The following is a 15,922-nucleotide window of genomic DNA, read 5'->3' on the forward strand; positions in this document are numbered from 1 at the left end:
ATTTATGAGGATTCAGTACATTCCCCATTAATACTAATAAAAATAATCTATTATTTACTATTTATATAACTTATCTTTATTTCATGCTAATTAAAAATATAACTGTAGTACTTACTGTATTGCGATAAAGGTCAATTGTATTAATTCAAATTTAATTGTCATTTTTACCCTAATTAAGTAAAATAAAATCATTATGGTAGGTCTCAAACAATTTTTGAGCAACATTAAAATATATATTAAACCAGAATAATCCAAAGCATCATGATCATTTCCATGAAAATAATGATATAATGCAAAAAATCTTAATCGTCCTTTACAAGCTTGATTTAAAATATTATTTGACTGTTGTGGATTTATCGCAAGATGGGGCTACTTTTAAACTGTTGCTGCAGGGTGAATTTTTATTCCATCGTTTGACATATCGGTCACAGACAACTGGTAACCCTGGTTTCACCCAAATTTGAAATCATCCCTTCAAGAAGCAAAGGGCTTTTTGCTCGTGCACACGCTCTCTCTCTCTCTCTACACCACCATAAACACAATGACCCCTCTTACATTTAGACCATTAGAGATAGACAAACTATTTTTTTAAATACAATAACAGGAGCACAATGACCTTTCCCCATAGACAGAGGACAGAGAGTATCTGACCCCCATTTCACCATCCCAAAGCAGCTAACAATCTCCACAGCCCTAACCAAACCCTGACCTACTGCATCACACAGGGGCAAGACAAATAACAGCTCCTGAAAACAAATAAAATGTCAGCATTATAAATATTCACCGAGGTATATTACAGCTGATGTAAACGTTTAAACTTTCATTACACAAGCCCTCATCTATGACCTAAGCAGTCATTTATAAGATGTGACTATGAATATTTATGCTCGTTGCTCACTTTGGAAGGCGAGTTGCCACTGATTATGAATTATGAAGACATTAAGGAGTGATGCTTAGTCAGTTGAGTACGCACAGTAAACTTGTTTCAAGCTGCATTATTCATTACCTGTGTGATAGTAATATATTCCTCTGACTGCTGCTTTGGAAGAAAATCCACATATAATATCACATCAGCCCCATGCTAGACTGTTTAGAATTGGAGGTTTGCGACAACATTATAAGTTGACTTTAAATCTATTCAAATATATGCATAAATTACCCAATGATTTACTTACCCTCAAGCCATCCTAGGTGTACAAAGGAAGACAACTGAAGTAATATAAAAAAAAAAAAACTGGCTCTTCCAAAAACAAAAATCTAGCTTCCGGCAGACCGTATTCTGTATTCAATTTATGGAAAAAGCAAAACTGCTGCAATGATGACGTCAGACATAGCGTAAGTGTTTTACAAACCCATAGATTCCATTCAGAAGGCCTTTATTAATCCACCGGAGCCCTGTGGATTACTTTTATAATGAATGGATGCACTTTTTTGAGCTTACAATTTCAGGCTGTCATTTACTGCCATTAGTAAATCTTGGATTAGCCAGGACATTTTGCAATGTAACTCAGATTGTATTCGTCTGAAAGAAGAAAGTCATATAACACCTAGGATGACTTGAGGGTAAGTAAATCATGGGATATTTTTTATTTTTGGGTGCACTATCCTTTTAACATTTGAAGTTTGCAATTTGCAGTTTCAAGTGACTGAAGATAAATATTCCACTTCTTCTAGCTTTCTTTTCATTCTCTGTGTTCAAAAGTTTCCATTTACTGTCTGACGGAGTGGGAAACTGCTTCAAACAATTCAGTCTCCGTCCTGGCGACAATTAATCAATATAAATTCTGTGTTAATCCACGTTATTTAATTTCTTCCCTTAGTAATTAACTTTGTGTGTCCGCATCCCTGTTCGTGTTTGCAGATGGCAGAACAAATGCTTGTAGGAAAGTTTGACTTCAGAACAGTGAGCACGATGTGTCAATAACCATTTATGTATTTATTAATTAGAGCTGCACATTGTAGTCACAGCCTAACGCTCGCCGTTTGGCCGTTGTGTTCGTCACTTGTGTTTAGGGATCATTTTTAGAGCATGTCGCTGAACACTCCGGTCATTACAGTAATGATATGAATGATTACTTGATAATATGATCTGGGCTTTGGTATGTTGCACTGATGACAAAAGAGAGCCAAAGCCAGCACTCACCTCTTTCTCACCGCAGATATTACTGATGATGGAGTTGGATGCCGGGCTGGCAGAGGGGCCCAGGACCGCCACAACCCCCTTGGACATGATCTGGCACACTGTCAATAGGCAAGGGAAAGACCAACTGTCATTTATTACAGACAGAGAGCAGAAGGAAAGCAAGATGCAAGATGCCAAGAGTGTCGCTGCCCCATTTTCATTCAAGGATGGGAGTCTATAATACCCAGATAAAGCAAAGAGTACAATGGGTCTTTTAGCATACCCATTCATCTCAATGCCAGTGGCCGGGCTGGCGCAGATGATTTGAAATCTTCAGAAAAAATTAGGCACTCATCTGCTATAATATAATGACATAATTGCAGTTTATATGTGGCTTGCAAACAGAGGCATCACATTAGAATACACAGCTACTTCGGAACAACCTTCAATAGAGAAATATGTTTTTGAGGTCCAGATGGTGCAGTTACTCCATCTACCAGCAGGGGATAATGGGCCTCGCTAATCAGCCAAAACCTGACCCCTGGTATCCATTCAATGTGTTCTAAAATTACTAGCAAAACTCAAATAATTCCCTTTTAAGGAAGCTTTTTAAAGAGCTCACTATAATCAAAATCTAGCCTATCTGAGGCTTAGCACCGTTATTAATCTGCTCTTTTTCAGTCTCTCACACAAAATTACATTTTATTATTAACTGACCTTTGAGTGAAGTGTGTCCTGAAATTATATTTGCGATTAGGTGCAGGAGGAGGAGGAGGAGTGAGAGATAGATTTGTTTCTGACTCTCCAGCACACGCACAGGGCATCGGTCTGAACTCTAACAGTGTGTCATTTCACATGGGTTTATAATCTCTTTCTGTTTTAATTATGATGGCGTGGGTAGTGTATAAGCCAGATATTGGTGCTCTGACCACTTAAGCAGGGCATGCTGGGAAAAAGAGGAGGGTTCTATATGGAAAACAGAGTGATTACAAAGCACCAGAAGACACAGAGATTTCTTCAACTCAATCCCATAGTAACCAAAGCAAATAAGACACCGGTAAAAACCTCTGCTACTCGTCCCCCATAATAAATTGCAAGCACATCTCCGCACTGCCCTGAATGGTGATGAGCAGCATTTTTAGGATAACTACACACTGCTACTAGAGTACACTAGTGTTCATTTTGTAGGTCAACTGTTCTCTCAATCAAATGTAGCTGGACAGATCCCCTCATGAAGGCCTATCAACCTTGCTTTGCATGCATTGGTATTCCTCTAAATAGTAAATATTAAAATTAATAGTTTAAAATAATAAATGACAATTAATCTCATGATTTACTTTCATTAATATGATTACTATATGGCTTGAGAAATACATATCATAAAAATAAAGATTCAAAAAGGGATTTTTCGCAGCGATGCCATAGAAGAACAAAGGGTTTTTTTAGGGTTCCCAAAAAAACTTTCAGTGAACATTTATTAAAAGAACCATTGCATCTTACTGTGAATAGCATTTTAATAAATGCCGTTTATCAAAGATATATAAAAAACATTTGTGTATTGAAGTTCTAAGTTCTAGTTTCAAGTCTGGCCAATCACTGCTTCACACCGGTAGTATATAAGCACTAAACTCTCAGTTTTATGTTCACAGTTGATAACGCTGATGTTCCCCTCCATCCTCCCCACCACCACCAGGTTGGCCCTGTCCATTCACCAGGAAAGAATTCATGCCCCAATTGAACATTTTCTAGTGACTGATCACATCCAAATTGTTTAGTTGGCCAAAATGATTTTCTGTTAATTAAACTTGAATCAAAATTATTTGGCCAACTGAAAAATTTAGATGTGATCATTCACTAGAAAATTTTCAATTGGGGCCTGATTTTTTTTTAACACAGTACTTCCCTAGGATTCAGATGAAGGCTGGGGCCTTCGCAAAATAACTTTTCTATACAACTAAACACAAATCATTGTAGCTCAGTACCATCTGTTACTTCTTCACAAAATAAATACTATACTATGCTATGGCTTTATAATAGGTGCATTTAATAATGGGAACTTTCTATCCCTTTGAAAGTAATTAAATGTAATCGAATCAACAACAAAAAAAAGTGTGTGTGTGTGTGTGTGGGGGGGGGGGGGGTATCCCTCAGCAAAAATAAAAAAGTTAAAGAGACACGTGAATGTAACCCATACTCTGAATTAGTCCTCTGCATTTAACCCATTCAAGTTAGTGCATTAGTGCACACATATTAGGAGTAGTGAACACACACACATGCACACTACACACTCACACCGTGAGTCACACACCTGGAGCAAAGGGTAGCCATTTTGGCTGCGGCACCTGGGGAGCCGACAGCAGAAGGTCTGGACTCTATTGCAGCTTTCATTGGTCAAGGACCTCCTAAGAGGATGCTTGACTGACATGTAACGCAACCAATCACAGTTAGTTTTGTTCCTCGTCATGTTTATGGGCCTAAAAATTTATATAAAAAAGTCAATGTCCCAGCAATAACAGGCCGACGAATAATAGACCGGCGTGCTTCTATAAATGATTAATTCAAGAACTTTGTGTAAGTTTACTGCAACAATAGAGTGAACTACACATACTTCTGAAAGTCCAGCATTTAGTCGATCCTGATAATCGCTTAGTTGTAAACATCACAGCGTTCTTCTACCACGAGGGGGTTTGGTGTCTCAGCATTTGTTTCTAGGAAGACCGTTAAAAAACGCAGCACACACAAATCAGATGACGACTTTGAAACTCCTGAAGCGTTTCCGGAAAAGTGTGCCATATGCACAAGACGTTCAGCCAACGGTCCGTGGGTGTGACATTTTCTCCAACATTTACAGATAATCTAGTCTAGAGGCATTGAGTAAAGCACTATGGATTGTTGTGTCTGACACCTGTGCAAAGTCCTGAATGTTCTGAACATTCTTTGCAAAATGAAGCATTATGTAACTGTTAGTCTGTTAACATTGCCATCTTAATCTAATTTACAGCCGTCTCAGCAATGCACATCTGTTCTTCGTCTTGCACGCACAGATCATAAGGTAAGTAGTAATCAACCCTAGTGTGTACTATGAGTCGCAAGGGTCAGGTGATTCACATTTATGACCGATAATCTTTTGGCATGACCCTCCTGCACGGCTGGTCAGGAAAAGGACAATGAATCCATGTGGATTGAGTAAGCACCATGGATTATGGTTGGTTTCAGTACGTCTCTCTTCACTTCAGATCACACACATTAGTATGCAGACCACGCACAAACACACACAATATGGGATGTGGGAAGATGCAGGCTTCAGCGATTTTAGACGGGAGTATAGTAGGGCAGGTAGCGGCGGTGTGACAATTCTCCCTTCTTGGGAGTGTCACTGATCCGTTTCTAGTCCAATCCTGCATACTGCAAGCTATTACAATGTTGAATTAGCAGGTTTGTGCAACCTACCGTATAGAGAGAGAGAGAGAGAGAGAGAGAGAGAGAGAGAGAGAGAGAGAGAGAGAGAGAGAGAGAGAGAGAGAGAGAGAGAGAGAGAGAGAGAGAGATGTTTATATCTATTAGGTGGGGTGTTTTAATGGTGCTGTTTCTTACGCCCATTCAGGGAAGCCACGAGTGGCTCTTCATCCTGTGTCTCAACAGCTCTGATTGTTTAAATTACAGCTTGTCTTCTACTGATTTTAGTGTCGTCTACTTTCATTGACAACAATGAACCTCATTCATGTTTAATATCCCTCTGCGAGTGAGCAACTCTATTTTGTTCTCTCCAACAATATTTGATTCAGGATTCATAAGGGGAGCATTATTACCTTTAGGGCCTCAGAGTAAGAAAAGCACAAAAAGATTGACTGGCAGCTGTTAAAGTAAAAGTCGCTCTACTCGTTCGAAACCCGTTGATTGACGGTTTCCATTTTAAAGGCAGAATGAAGTTCAAAAGTCTGAGCTGGCATTCAAAATGGAATTTAAACCTGGAATTAAACAGAAAGATTTATGATTTTGCAAAATGTAAAACCAAATGGTGTGTTGTATAATAAAGTATATTTGAGATTCGGCACAGTTTCTATGCTCTCTCTCTCTCTCTCTCTCTCTCTCTCTCTCTCTCTCTCTCTCTCTCTCGCTCTCTCTATATATATATATATATATATATTTCAGATTCTGCTTTCAAATTTCTAGGTCACTAATCAAGAAAGTACATTTGTGAAATCAAAAGCAATTCAGATCAAATGAACATCATTTCTTATTGAAGTTTAATTGTGCTAAAAATGTCTGACTAAGCCATCTTCTATTGTGTTCATTTGTTTATTTGGTATTTGCTGGCTTGAGAGTGACTTGAGAGTGACTTCCCTCATAACCAAGGGAAAAAAAAATGCCAATAAATACCTGCATACCTATTGACTCAGAAAATATCATGACTATGACGGAACTGATGAGTTAAAATCTTTTAATTTAATTGCCATCACATAATGGTCCCCGTTTTTAACAGACAATCTGTTAAATCCTCTGTTACCAGCCAAGAACATGGAGAGATGAAACTGACAGACACAATAATTATACATGTATATAGGTAATTACAAAAGCTGGAAAATATATGTTACCGGCAATGTGTGAAATCTGGCATTGTAATAGAATGCCTAGGGAATATATAGAATGCCTGAAGTTTGTAGGCAAAGTCTGCAGCGGTTTATATTTCACAAATTTCCTAGGTATTCTTTACAATGCTAAAGGGCCAGCCGACAGAGTATGGACTGCTGCTCACGCTTTGGTCTTTGTTTGGCGATGACGTGCTGGTAGCGAAACACGTGAGCTCCTGCCACAGAGGCTTGTCCCTATTGTTCCCGGACGGTTGCTGTGTCACGATGTCGGAACAGGAAGAAAGTGTAGTGCCATTCAAAATGCCAATCTAGCCTTCCTTGCTGCAACATGTAGCTCAACGGCAATAACGTAAAATGTAAGAACATCCTTTACTTTATGTTGTAGTTTCAAAAACATATTCAATGCCAATAAAGGCACGTTTTTATATTTTATGTACGAGAGTCTGGTAGATCCAGGGTATATATTCCCTAGGCATTCTATACAATACCTGCTTTTCACACATTGCTGGTAACATACATATGCACTAGGGCCGGGACTTTAACGCGTTAATTAAGATTAATTTTTTTAATCTTAATAATTAATTACGCAAAAAAATAAATAACATAATTTTAACCACACTTATTTTTGCACCGCGGAACGTTTTTCACTGAATGAGTTTCGACGGACCGATTATACTGGAACACCAACTAGAGCTCACGAGCAAGGGGGTAATCTAACACCCGGAAAGCGTTCCACCCATAGGGTGGAATTGCTAACCAAGCCATCACCTGCTGTTAGCATCCCATTGACTCCCATTTAGTCACTTTGACAGTGGATAACTTTACATCTGAGGCGTTTAAAGACTCCATTTGTCCATTGTTTATTTATAAAGAAACACGACAATGCATAAAAGGCTCCATTACCTTGTATCTTACACTATCGCCCCGTAGAAGCTGTTTTTGTAAAAATACCGAAATTACCGTATAGACAGGAGGAGACGCTCAGAAGCAATCTTTTACTGTCTATGAGACAGTCGGGGGGACGTGGAAACATAAAGTCTGATGAAGTCAAGGGAGAAGAATGGGGAGAAGCCCATAGTGAGCCAAAAGCAACGGGAGAAAATATTAAAACAACGTGATTCAGATTTCACTTTCCACAACTACTAGAAGACCTACAACTGTCAGACAGGTTGCTTACGTCACATCGTCAAGCTCAGTCTGAGCCTGCGCAGTTCGCTCAGCCATCAGGAAGTGAGTGCCTCTGATTGGCCTTTTTTTTCCGCCGTTGAAGTCAATGGGATCGCTCTGTCCATTTCTTTTACTGTCTATGCTCACGAGTCACGACAACAACAAACCATAGTGAACATGAACGAAGAAGCTAATGAGACCGCTTTGCTTGGCCCCGTGGATGGGAAATTTTGTTTAAAAAAACGAAAGGATGGAAGGGTCAACAAGAGCATGGTTGTGTGCAAGCTATACAACAAGGAATCTGCGTATCACTGCAGCACATCGAGCCTCAAATATCACAAATATGCTTTTGATACACTTAATGGCAAACATTGCGCTGGTCTGCTGGACTGAAATAAATAAACAATATTTTGTTGATTAAGCTTATGTATTCAATCATTATTCAATGGTATACTAAAAATCCATGTGAAAAATATATAAGATATAAAAGATATAAAAGAAAACAAGTACATACAAAACTCAGTTTTGCTGTGTTATTAAGTACTGCATGTTTTGCAGGAGAAATGCCCTCGTAAGGACACAATTATTTCACAATTTGCCTCTTCCTGTGAATCATTATAATACCTGCAATCTCTGAATAAAACCCCCACAGTTAAGAGATCATTATTCAAGTTGTGAAGCTAAAGGGCAGCTCTGAAAGTTAAAACCAAAGAGCATCACAAAAATGTTCAAACTAAAGTAAAACAAATGCATGAAGTAAGAAAATGCTGCACTACAGTTTCTACCCTACTTTTATTAAGCACCTAAATTTAATAGTTTAAAGGGACAGTTCACCCAAAATTCTGTCATAATTTACTCACCTTCATGAGGTTTCAACCCTGAGAATCTTTCTTTCTTTCAGTCATACAGTTTTGAAATGACATGAAGGTGAGTAACTGATGACAGAATATTCATTTTTGGGTGAACCATCCCTTTAAACTAGATCATAAATGATTAAATTGTCTCCATTATCTGTTTTTGAAGAGAGATCCTATTACTGTGCTACAGCGCACATTCTATCAGCCCATTATCACAACACTACCTGCAACACAGACATTCATATCACATGTTTAGCAACGCAGGGGTAGGTAGGGTAGGATTAAACGTTTTATTCACATGCTGTTCTTATCACATACACCCGAAGCACATGCACACTAAAAGCCTGTCTCCTTTCTGTCTTATTGTGCTTAAACTGTCAAATACACACATGGTTTACATAAAAATGTATTTATATCAAGTGAATGTAAATAGTTTAGATGTTTTGCATGTCAGTATATTAGATCTGCACATTTAATACTTAAAGTGATAGCAGTCAGATAAACCTGCTGCTGTCTGTGCTGTTAGTGTGCATCAAACAACAAAATACAGAATAGAGAATCACTCACTGCTCTTGACTGAATGACTTCTAGCTTTAATAGGGATCAGTGTATATTTTTTTCATACAGTGAGGTCTAATGTAGTGCTTTCTTTTTTTTTTTTTTTTTTTACATGTATTTAACTACTTGCTCCTGTTAAATACACCTACGGTAGCTGGAAAAAAAACAGTTAATTTAATTTGTACCTTATAGTGTATTTGTCATATTATATCTTTTTCATCTTTTTCTCATTTTGAATAACAAAGATAAAATTATAAAATAAAATAAGTCTAACTTTGACCTAAATGGTAATTGTTTTTATTTTTAATTGTATTAACATCTAAGGAAACATTTTTAAAATAGGTAAATTAGATTGGCTGTATTGGTCAGTGACTTGCAAAAAAGTCCAACATGTAAAAGACTTGATGATAAGATCGTGGATTGTGATCCTGCCTGAAGAAAATCGTTCATGATATTTCCCATTACTCATACTTTCTTGTGGGTAAGTAATTAATTCCAGGGCATAAGGTTGTGAGATTTTACCATGTGCACTTGTAAACCTGGGTTAATGTTCTTATTTGCATATTTATGAGGTTAACAGCATCGATCAGACCAATATAACATGCATCTTGTTTTATAACTGCTTGTTCACTGTAGAAATGTATTCTTTTAAATGTATTTTTTATATTTTATTTAACTGAATATATACTGCAATATAATGTTATATTATATATTAAAATATAATATAATATATGATATATAATATGATACATTTCTTAAGGTGTGATGTATGGAAATGATACTGAATTGCACTGAATGTAAAATTACTGAGCGCACCTCTGCAATGATATAATACATATGAATACTCACTAGTTTCTCCTGTCTCGTATTCACTGTCTCGGAGCAGCTCAAATATGTCCACCTCCAGTTTGCCTGTGGTGGAGCGGTTGCTGGAACGGTTGATGCTTTCTTTCGCCAGAGTGATGGCCAATCGCTCCCCGCGGCTACACTCCATTGGGTCATCAAGAATGGCAGCTGGAACATAGTTCAAGGAGACAGAGAGAGACCCGGAAAGTGAGAAAAACAGACATTCTGACAAATAGATCTGTGACAAAAGAGATTAAGAAGTCTTCAATAAGCAACACAAATCATTCAACACAATGAGGAATCATGGGGATGTAGGAACAAGAGTGCCTGGGTCGATATGTACGCATATTAAAAGTGCATTCTCCGCTTCGCTTACAATAGACAAGATTAATGCTGTTCTTTGACAGGTTTGTTATGAGATCGACACAAGTGCTCCATATAGTTGTTTTGCTTGTGTAGGCTATAGAATAACTGAATGTTGTAAAGTAAATAGGCAATATCCTTGCACTATGTTTATAGTCACAGGGGTTATTAGTGTAAGTACGCCCATTTTCGTGAAGACATATGTTCAATCTGCTTCGAATATGTCTAGTCCATGGTGAGTTGACTTAAAGCTTAGCAACAATATATGCCAAGGCCAGTATCTGATGCTCAGGGATATTAAAATCTACACTATATAAAGCAAATACCATTTACATTTTTATCCCAGTAATATTTGACGTGACTAAAGCCCAATTTATACTTCTACGTTGAGTGTGCGCCGTAGCTACGTTGTAGGCCGTCAATTCTACACGATGTGATTGGTCTGCCAGAAACCCTCCCTTAGGGATACACATTCTCACTCTGCATGTGTCAACGCAGACAACGATGCAGAAGTACAAGTGAAAATCGACGCGTAGCCCACACCATAGAGGTTACAGCGCAGGTCCGACACAGACTAATGATGTCTCATACTGTTTCTATAACAGAAGTGCTGCTTTTTATACAAAACTGCAGAAAGAAAGCTTCATGCAAGCCCCTGACATCACATCAACACAACTATAGGTGAGCTTCTGTCACTTGTGATGAATCACGTCAACCTATTTTCAAACTATCTGTGTGATATTTCTGTTACCTGCCAGGCTGGCATATTAAAATGGTTTATTTTGCCACCATTTTTTAAGCTAACACATAATTAGCTCTCCAGTGATTATGTGACATGATTGAACTGTGCAAGATTATACAGATTTTTTTTCAATGCCAGTTGTCAAACCCTGACAAGCACAGCAAGCTAGAAGAGTTCATGCTCTTGTTAATAAATATTGCAGTGGAAGTAAGCACAAACCTCTTAATCTGAGACTGTACAGTCATAAAGAAAGAAATAAACAAATTTCATAATTCATAAATGAAACTGCCGTGATTCAGAATGCTTTAATGGTTTAATTCAAACAAGACTGAATCAGCCATGAGGGTCCTCCTGTTAAAAATGGCATTATAAATAACAATCCACTTAAGACTGCCATAAATATTGAGATGTTTGTTTAGAGATGGTAAATGGAGATCCGCGGTATGTTGTAAATGAGATTAAACGTATTCGCTTGCGGCAGAGCAGTGATGGCAGTTAAGATGCACACTGCAATTTTAATGTGCTTTTGGGTAAAAAGCAATTAAGTTACTATATACATGGGTCCAATTTAAGATAATGCATTCTGCAAGGAGAAAACATAAAGTTTTGTCTTTCCCACAAACTCACAGGGGCTATTAAAAGAAAAGAAGCATTTATAAATTAATGCACTGTCACATTTGGGGCAAAGTCACATTAATTACAGAGATTTTCTCATCCGTAATACCTGTCATGGTGAATGTCCGTGGGAAATGCATTACTACAGCATACATTAATTTACATTAAAATGGTCATCATCTACAAAAAAGAAAAAGATTACAAGAAAAGATGGTCATTTCTGTACAGGCTGCCCATACAGGAAACTGTCCATCTCCAACACTAAGCTAAATAATCTTCCCACACCCCCTCTTCTCTGTCACAGCCAACAGCAAAAGGCTGTTCCCACAACACAAGTGGAGAAAGCTCAAACTGGGCAATTCTCCCAGCATTTACCCCCAAATCTCACAACAAAGACCGCCAAATGGAAACACTGGCCCCGTGCTGAGCCCTGGGGTTCTGTTCTTGTCCCCAATCCGCGGTCACAAATGTAGATGTCAAAGCAAGAAACTGGAATTGCCAGAGCTAAATGGAATCCTAGCGCAGGGTAAAAATATCAGAGAGGGAGATCTGTTGCGGGGCAATGACATTTTAAAGGCATTGCAGAATGAGACTCAGAGCAGTGTGGAGGTCCGCTGCAGCCGAGGTTCTATTCAATCTTCCATTCTTGGCTTAGCTGCTGACCCTTTTAGAGGAATCGATGGTGAGCAGCAGCGTGTGCCGGGGCATGAAACGCATTATGTAATGTACATGAATACCAGGGCTGACAGTTATGGTATGACCAGCATTGTCCTTGTCTTGGTGCGTCTTGATGCTATCCAGGAATGCATGTGCAGCAATGTGTTTGCATTGTTGTGTGTTTTATTCAACTGTGTGTGTACTTTTCTTTCAAAATTATTATATTACTTTTTTTTGGAGGTAAATAAAGACAATTAGTAAATTAAATAAAGAATTTGGAGAATCAGAAATGTTGCAGGCCAGACTCAAACCTGTTTTTCTTGAGCACCAGAACTCCGAAATGGCAGAAGCTTTCGGGCTTTTGGGCCTTTGACTGATTGGTAAGTGAAGCAACACAAACTGCAGTGTAAAGATTATGAAATCAATTATGGTGAAGAGCCATTTTTTTTTTTTTTACTTTTATTTGATAGGTAAATGAAGCAAGGCATTAAATGGAGACATTAAATATAGGACAGTTGCATAAGCTGGATTCAAACCTGTCCCCCAAAATGAGTACCACAGCTCTTAAAGGAAGTATATGTATGATTGTGGCCAAAACTGGTACTGCAATTACTATCCTCTCTCCCCCCTCCCCCCTGACTCGAGGTTGCCAGATAAGCTGCCGAATCATGCAGGAACCTATGTAGCTGCAGCTGTGGTAACTAACTGTGGTAAAATCTGGCAACCCGAATGCCGAAACACTACTGACTTTGTGATTGGTAGATAGGTGGAGCGTGGAGCTTCAGGCCAAAACACAACATGTCAACATCAACATCAGTTGAGGGCTGCAACAACAACTTTTAAATGACAATATCCTGGCTGGACTACTGCTGTATTAATAAGTATTTGAAATTAACATGATTTCCTAATGTCTAGCGACATATCAGGGTCATTTTATGATTCATTGAAATACATTTCATACATTCAGTTCCTTTAGGAGTTTTCTGGCCTTTATTTCATAGGTAAATGAAGCGATACAATTTGATACGATGCAGATAAGATTAATGTGTGTACTCGGTCTCTTGCACTATATTTCTGCTACCTTCCTATTGTCATGTGTAGCTCACAAACCACTACGTATCCTGCAGGCTATAGACACACTGAAACAAACCATTAGATGTTACAATACATGGAGGTTTATAGTATGTCCCAAAGGCCCGTTCAACACTACATTGCTCCGTAATAAAACCACTAAACTCTCAAAATCACCTTGTGCTGATGCTCCCATGAGACCGTTGGCTAACAGTAGTCAAAACAGACCAACCATGGAGGATGGAGGTACTGTGAGGAGAGAGGAACTCATCACTCAAATGGGTCGTCCACTGTACAAGTGCCTATTAAATAAGCATCATCACACACTTAATCAACCAGAGTGACTGAATGCAGATAAAATGGACAATTGCATCACCTTTAAGCACACTAACTGACATTTAATATGCTTTTCCATTTAAAACACTTGATCCAAATAAGGCTTGAAGAGCATCAAAGCAGTAGTCTTGATTGTGACATTTATACAGCCATTATACGAGACTGATTATCATTAGATAAACTGTCAACAGTAATGACGTTAAAACACACTCATTAACTTTTACTCAACATAAAAGAGCATGATGCTGTACACAATGTGGCTATAGGCAGTATTGCTTGTCAGAATCGTGGATTTTAAGTGCATTTAAAAAAAAAAAATGTTTGTGCAGAAGACTTGCACAATGTCAGTTGTGCAGAATGACCAACTAACATAATTTCACTAATCATGTCATCAATAGTGGCCAAACGATACTAATGTTTTGATAGCCGATGCCAATATCATAGAGAGCAGGGTGGCCAATATATATATAACTTATATTTATTTAACTTATTATTTATTAAATTAGAAATAAATACAATTTTAAAATGGATTTGGAAAAATATGTTAAATAAACAGACATACTTTAGATGGAAACTTGATTTTTCAAAAAAAAGTTTGTGAATGTCCAGCTGAACTCTCCTCTCCGCATTTAGTATAAAAGTATAGTATTTGCCTTTCTATTACATATAACATAAAACAAACACTATATTTTTTAGTACACTGTTTACTTTCTTGGTTTAAAAGTTCCATCTACAGTATGCAAATTTTTTTAGAAGGACCTGTAATTATATGTTAAACAGAACTGTTAAACAGAGACCCTAAACTAAAGAAGATGGAGGATGGGAGCGCTGTGTGCTCAGCACTGCCATTCTCATTGCTGTCAAAATAAAAGTTTGCCACATTGTCAAAATAGCAGTGTTTTTTCCCCTAAAAATATCTATACATTGAGGAACAAATCGGTTGAGTAAATTATTCAATGTCATTTGTTTCATACAAGAATGAATCAGTGTTTTAGAATAAATCTGTTGAATTATTAATTCAACAATGTTTGATGAAGAGCTGGGGCTCGAAATGGGCTGTGTGTAAAATGTTTTCTGAGTTGTATTATTAAAGTTCCTGTCTCCTGTTCGTCCTCATCTTTGTAGGCTTCTATCCTACATGTGACGTGACCATGATATTGCTTAACTATAGGCCAATCATATGATATAAATATGAGACAAAAGTTCTTGCAGGGGAATTTTTGCCTATCTGAATTTTAGGGGCATTTTAGCCTAGAAATCTAGACGCACCCTAGCGGCAGCAAATCTGATTTGCAGCCAGTGTTGTCTAGCACCTTCATAGACTTGCGAGTTGGAAAAAAAAACTCTGGTCAGGCCAATCACATTGTGTAGAGTTGTTGGGCGGGATTTTGAATTGGCTTTGGCCGTGACTCTGGAAGCTTGAGAAAAAACCCCCCAAAGAATGGCTCTGAAATCATGTTTACGAAGGGAAGATTCAGAATTTTGCCGACCAGATACGGCGAAAGTTTAATCTATCAACTAGCTCTGCTTCACGTTGCTCTGGTTGGTTGTAGCGCTATCAAATGTGCGTTCAAAGGGAATCTGAAAGACAACCGTTAACCCCGCTCCTTGGATTGAGCCCTGTCAATGGTGAGTTCCCAGACCCAACATCTTGATGTGGGTCTGGCTTGTCAGACTAGCTGCTCTCTATAGGCTACATAGTGTAGATAATTTTTTGCTCTGCTTCATGTTTAATGCGTGAAATGCATAAATCCCTTTATTTGCATTTTTTCCTAAAACTAATTAATTCAATTAGCACGCAAAATCAACAGCCCTAGTATATACATATCATATATTTGAACAACTAAGATCTGCTATTTCGTTCAACCCACAGAGAGTGAAAGAGGATCTAACTACAGCAAAAGTAAAGACCGGGAAGACATAGCACTTCACGGTTTTACAGAGGGATCTGCACTGTCAAATGATGAATAGCGAGAAGTCTTAAAATGCTTTCGAA

General features: G+C 38.0%; 1 protein-coding gene across 3 annotated transcripts in view; it reads right to left on the reverse strand.

The window, feature by feature from the left end:
* grik4 (glutamate receptor, ionotropic, kainate 4) overlaps positions 1–15,922 on the reverse strand; it is a 464,566-nt gene that overhangs the window by 168,596 nt on the left and 280,048 nt on the right. For all 3 annotated transcript variants that reach the window (XM_067450733.1, XM_067450732.1, XM_067450734.1), the window contains exons 4-5: positions 10,146–10,310; positions 2,144–2,241 (exon numbers count right to left, since the gene is read on the reverse strand). In XM_067450733.1, the coding sequence (XP_067306834.1) occupies positions 2,144–2,241; positions 10,146–10,310 (263 nt within the window). The remainder of the gene's footprint in view (positions 1–2,143; positions 2,242–10,145; positions 10,311–15,922) is intronic.

The sequence above is a fragment of the Pseudorasbora parva genome, chromosome 8, assembly GCF_024679245.1.
Source record: "Pseudorasbora parva isolate DD20220531a chromosome 8, ASM2467924v1, whole genome shotgun sequence".
Taxonomy (NCBI): domain Eukaryota; kingdom Metazoa; phylum Chordata; class Actinopteri; order Cypriniformes; family Gobionidae; genus Pseudorasbora; species Pseudorasbora parva.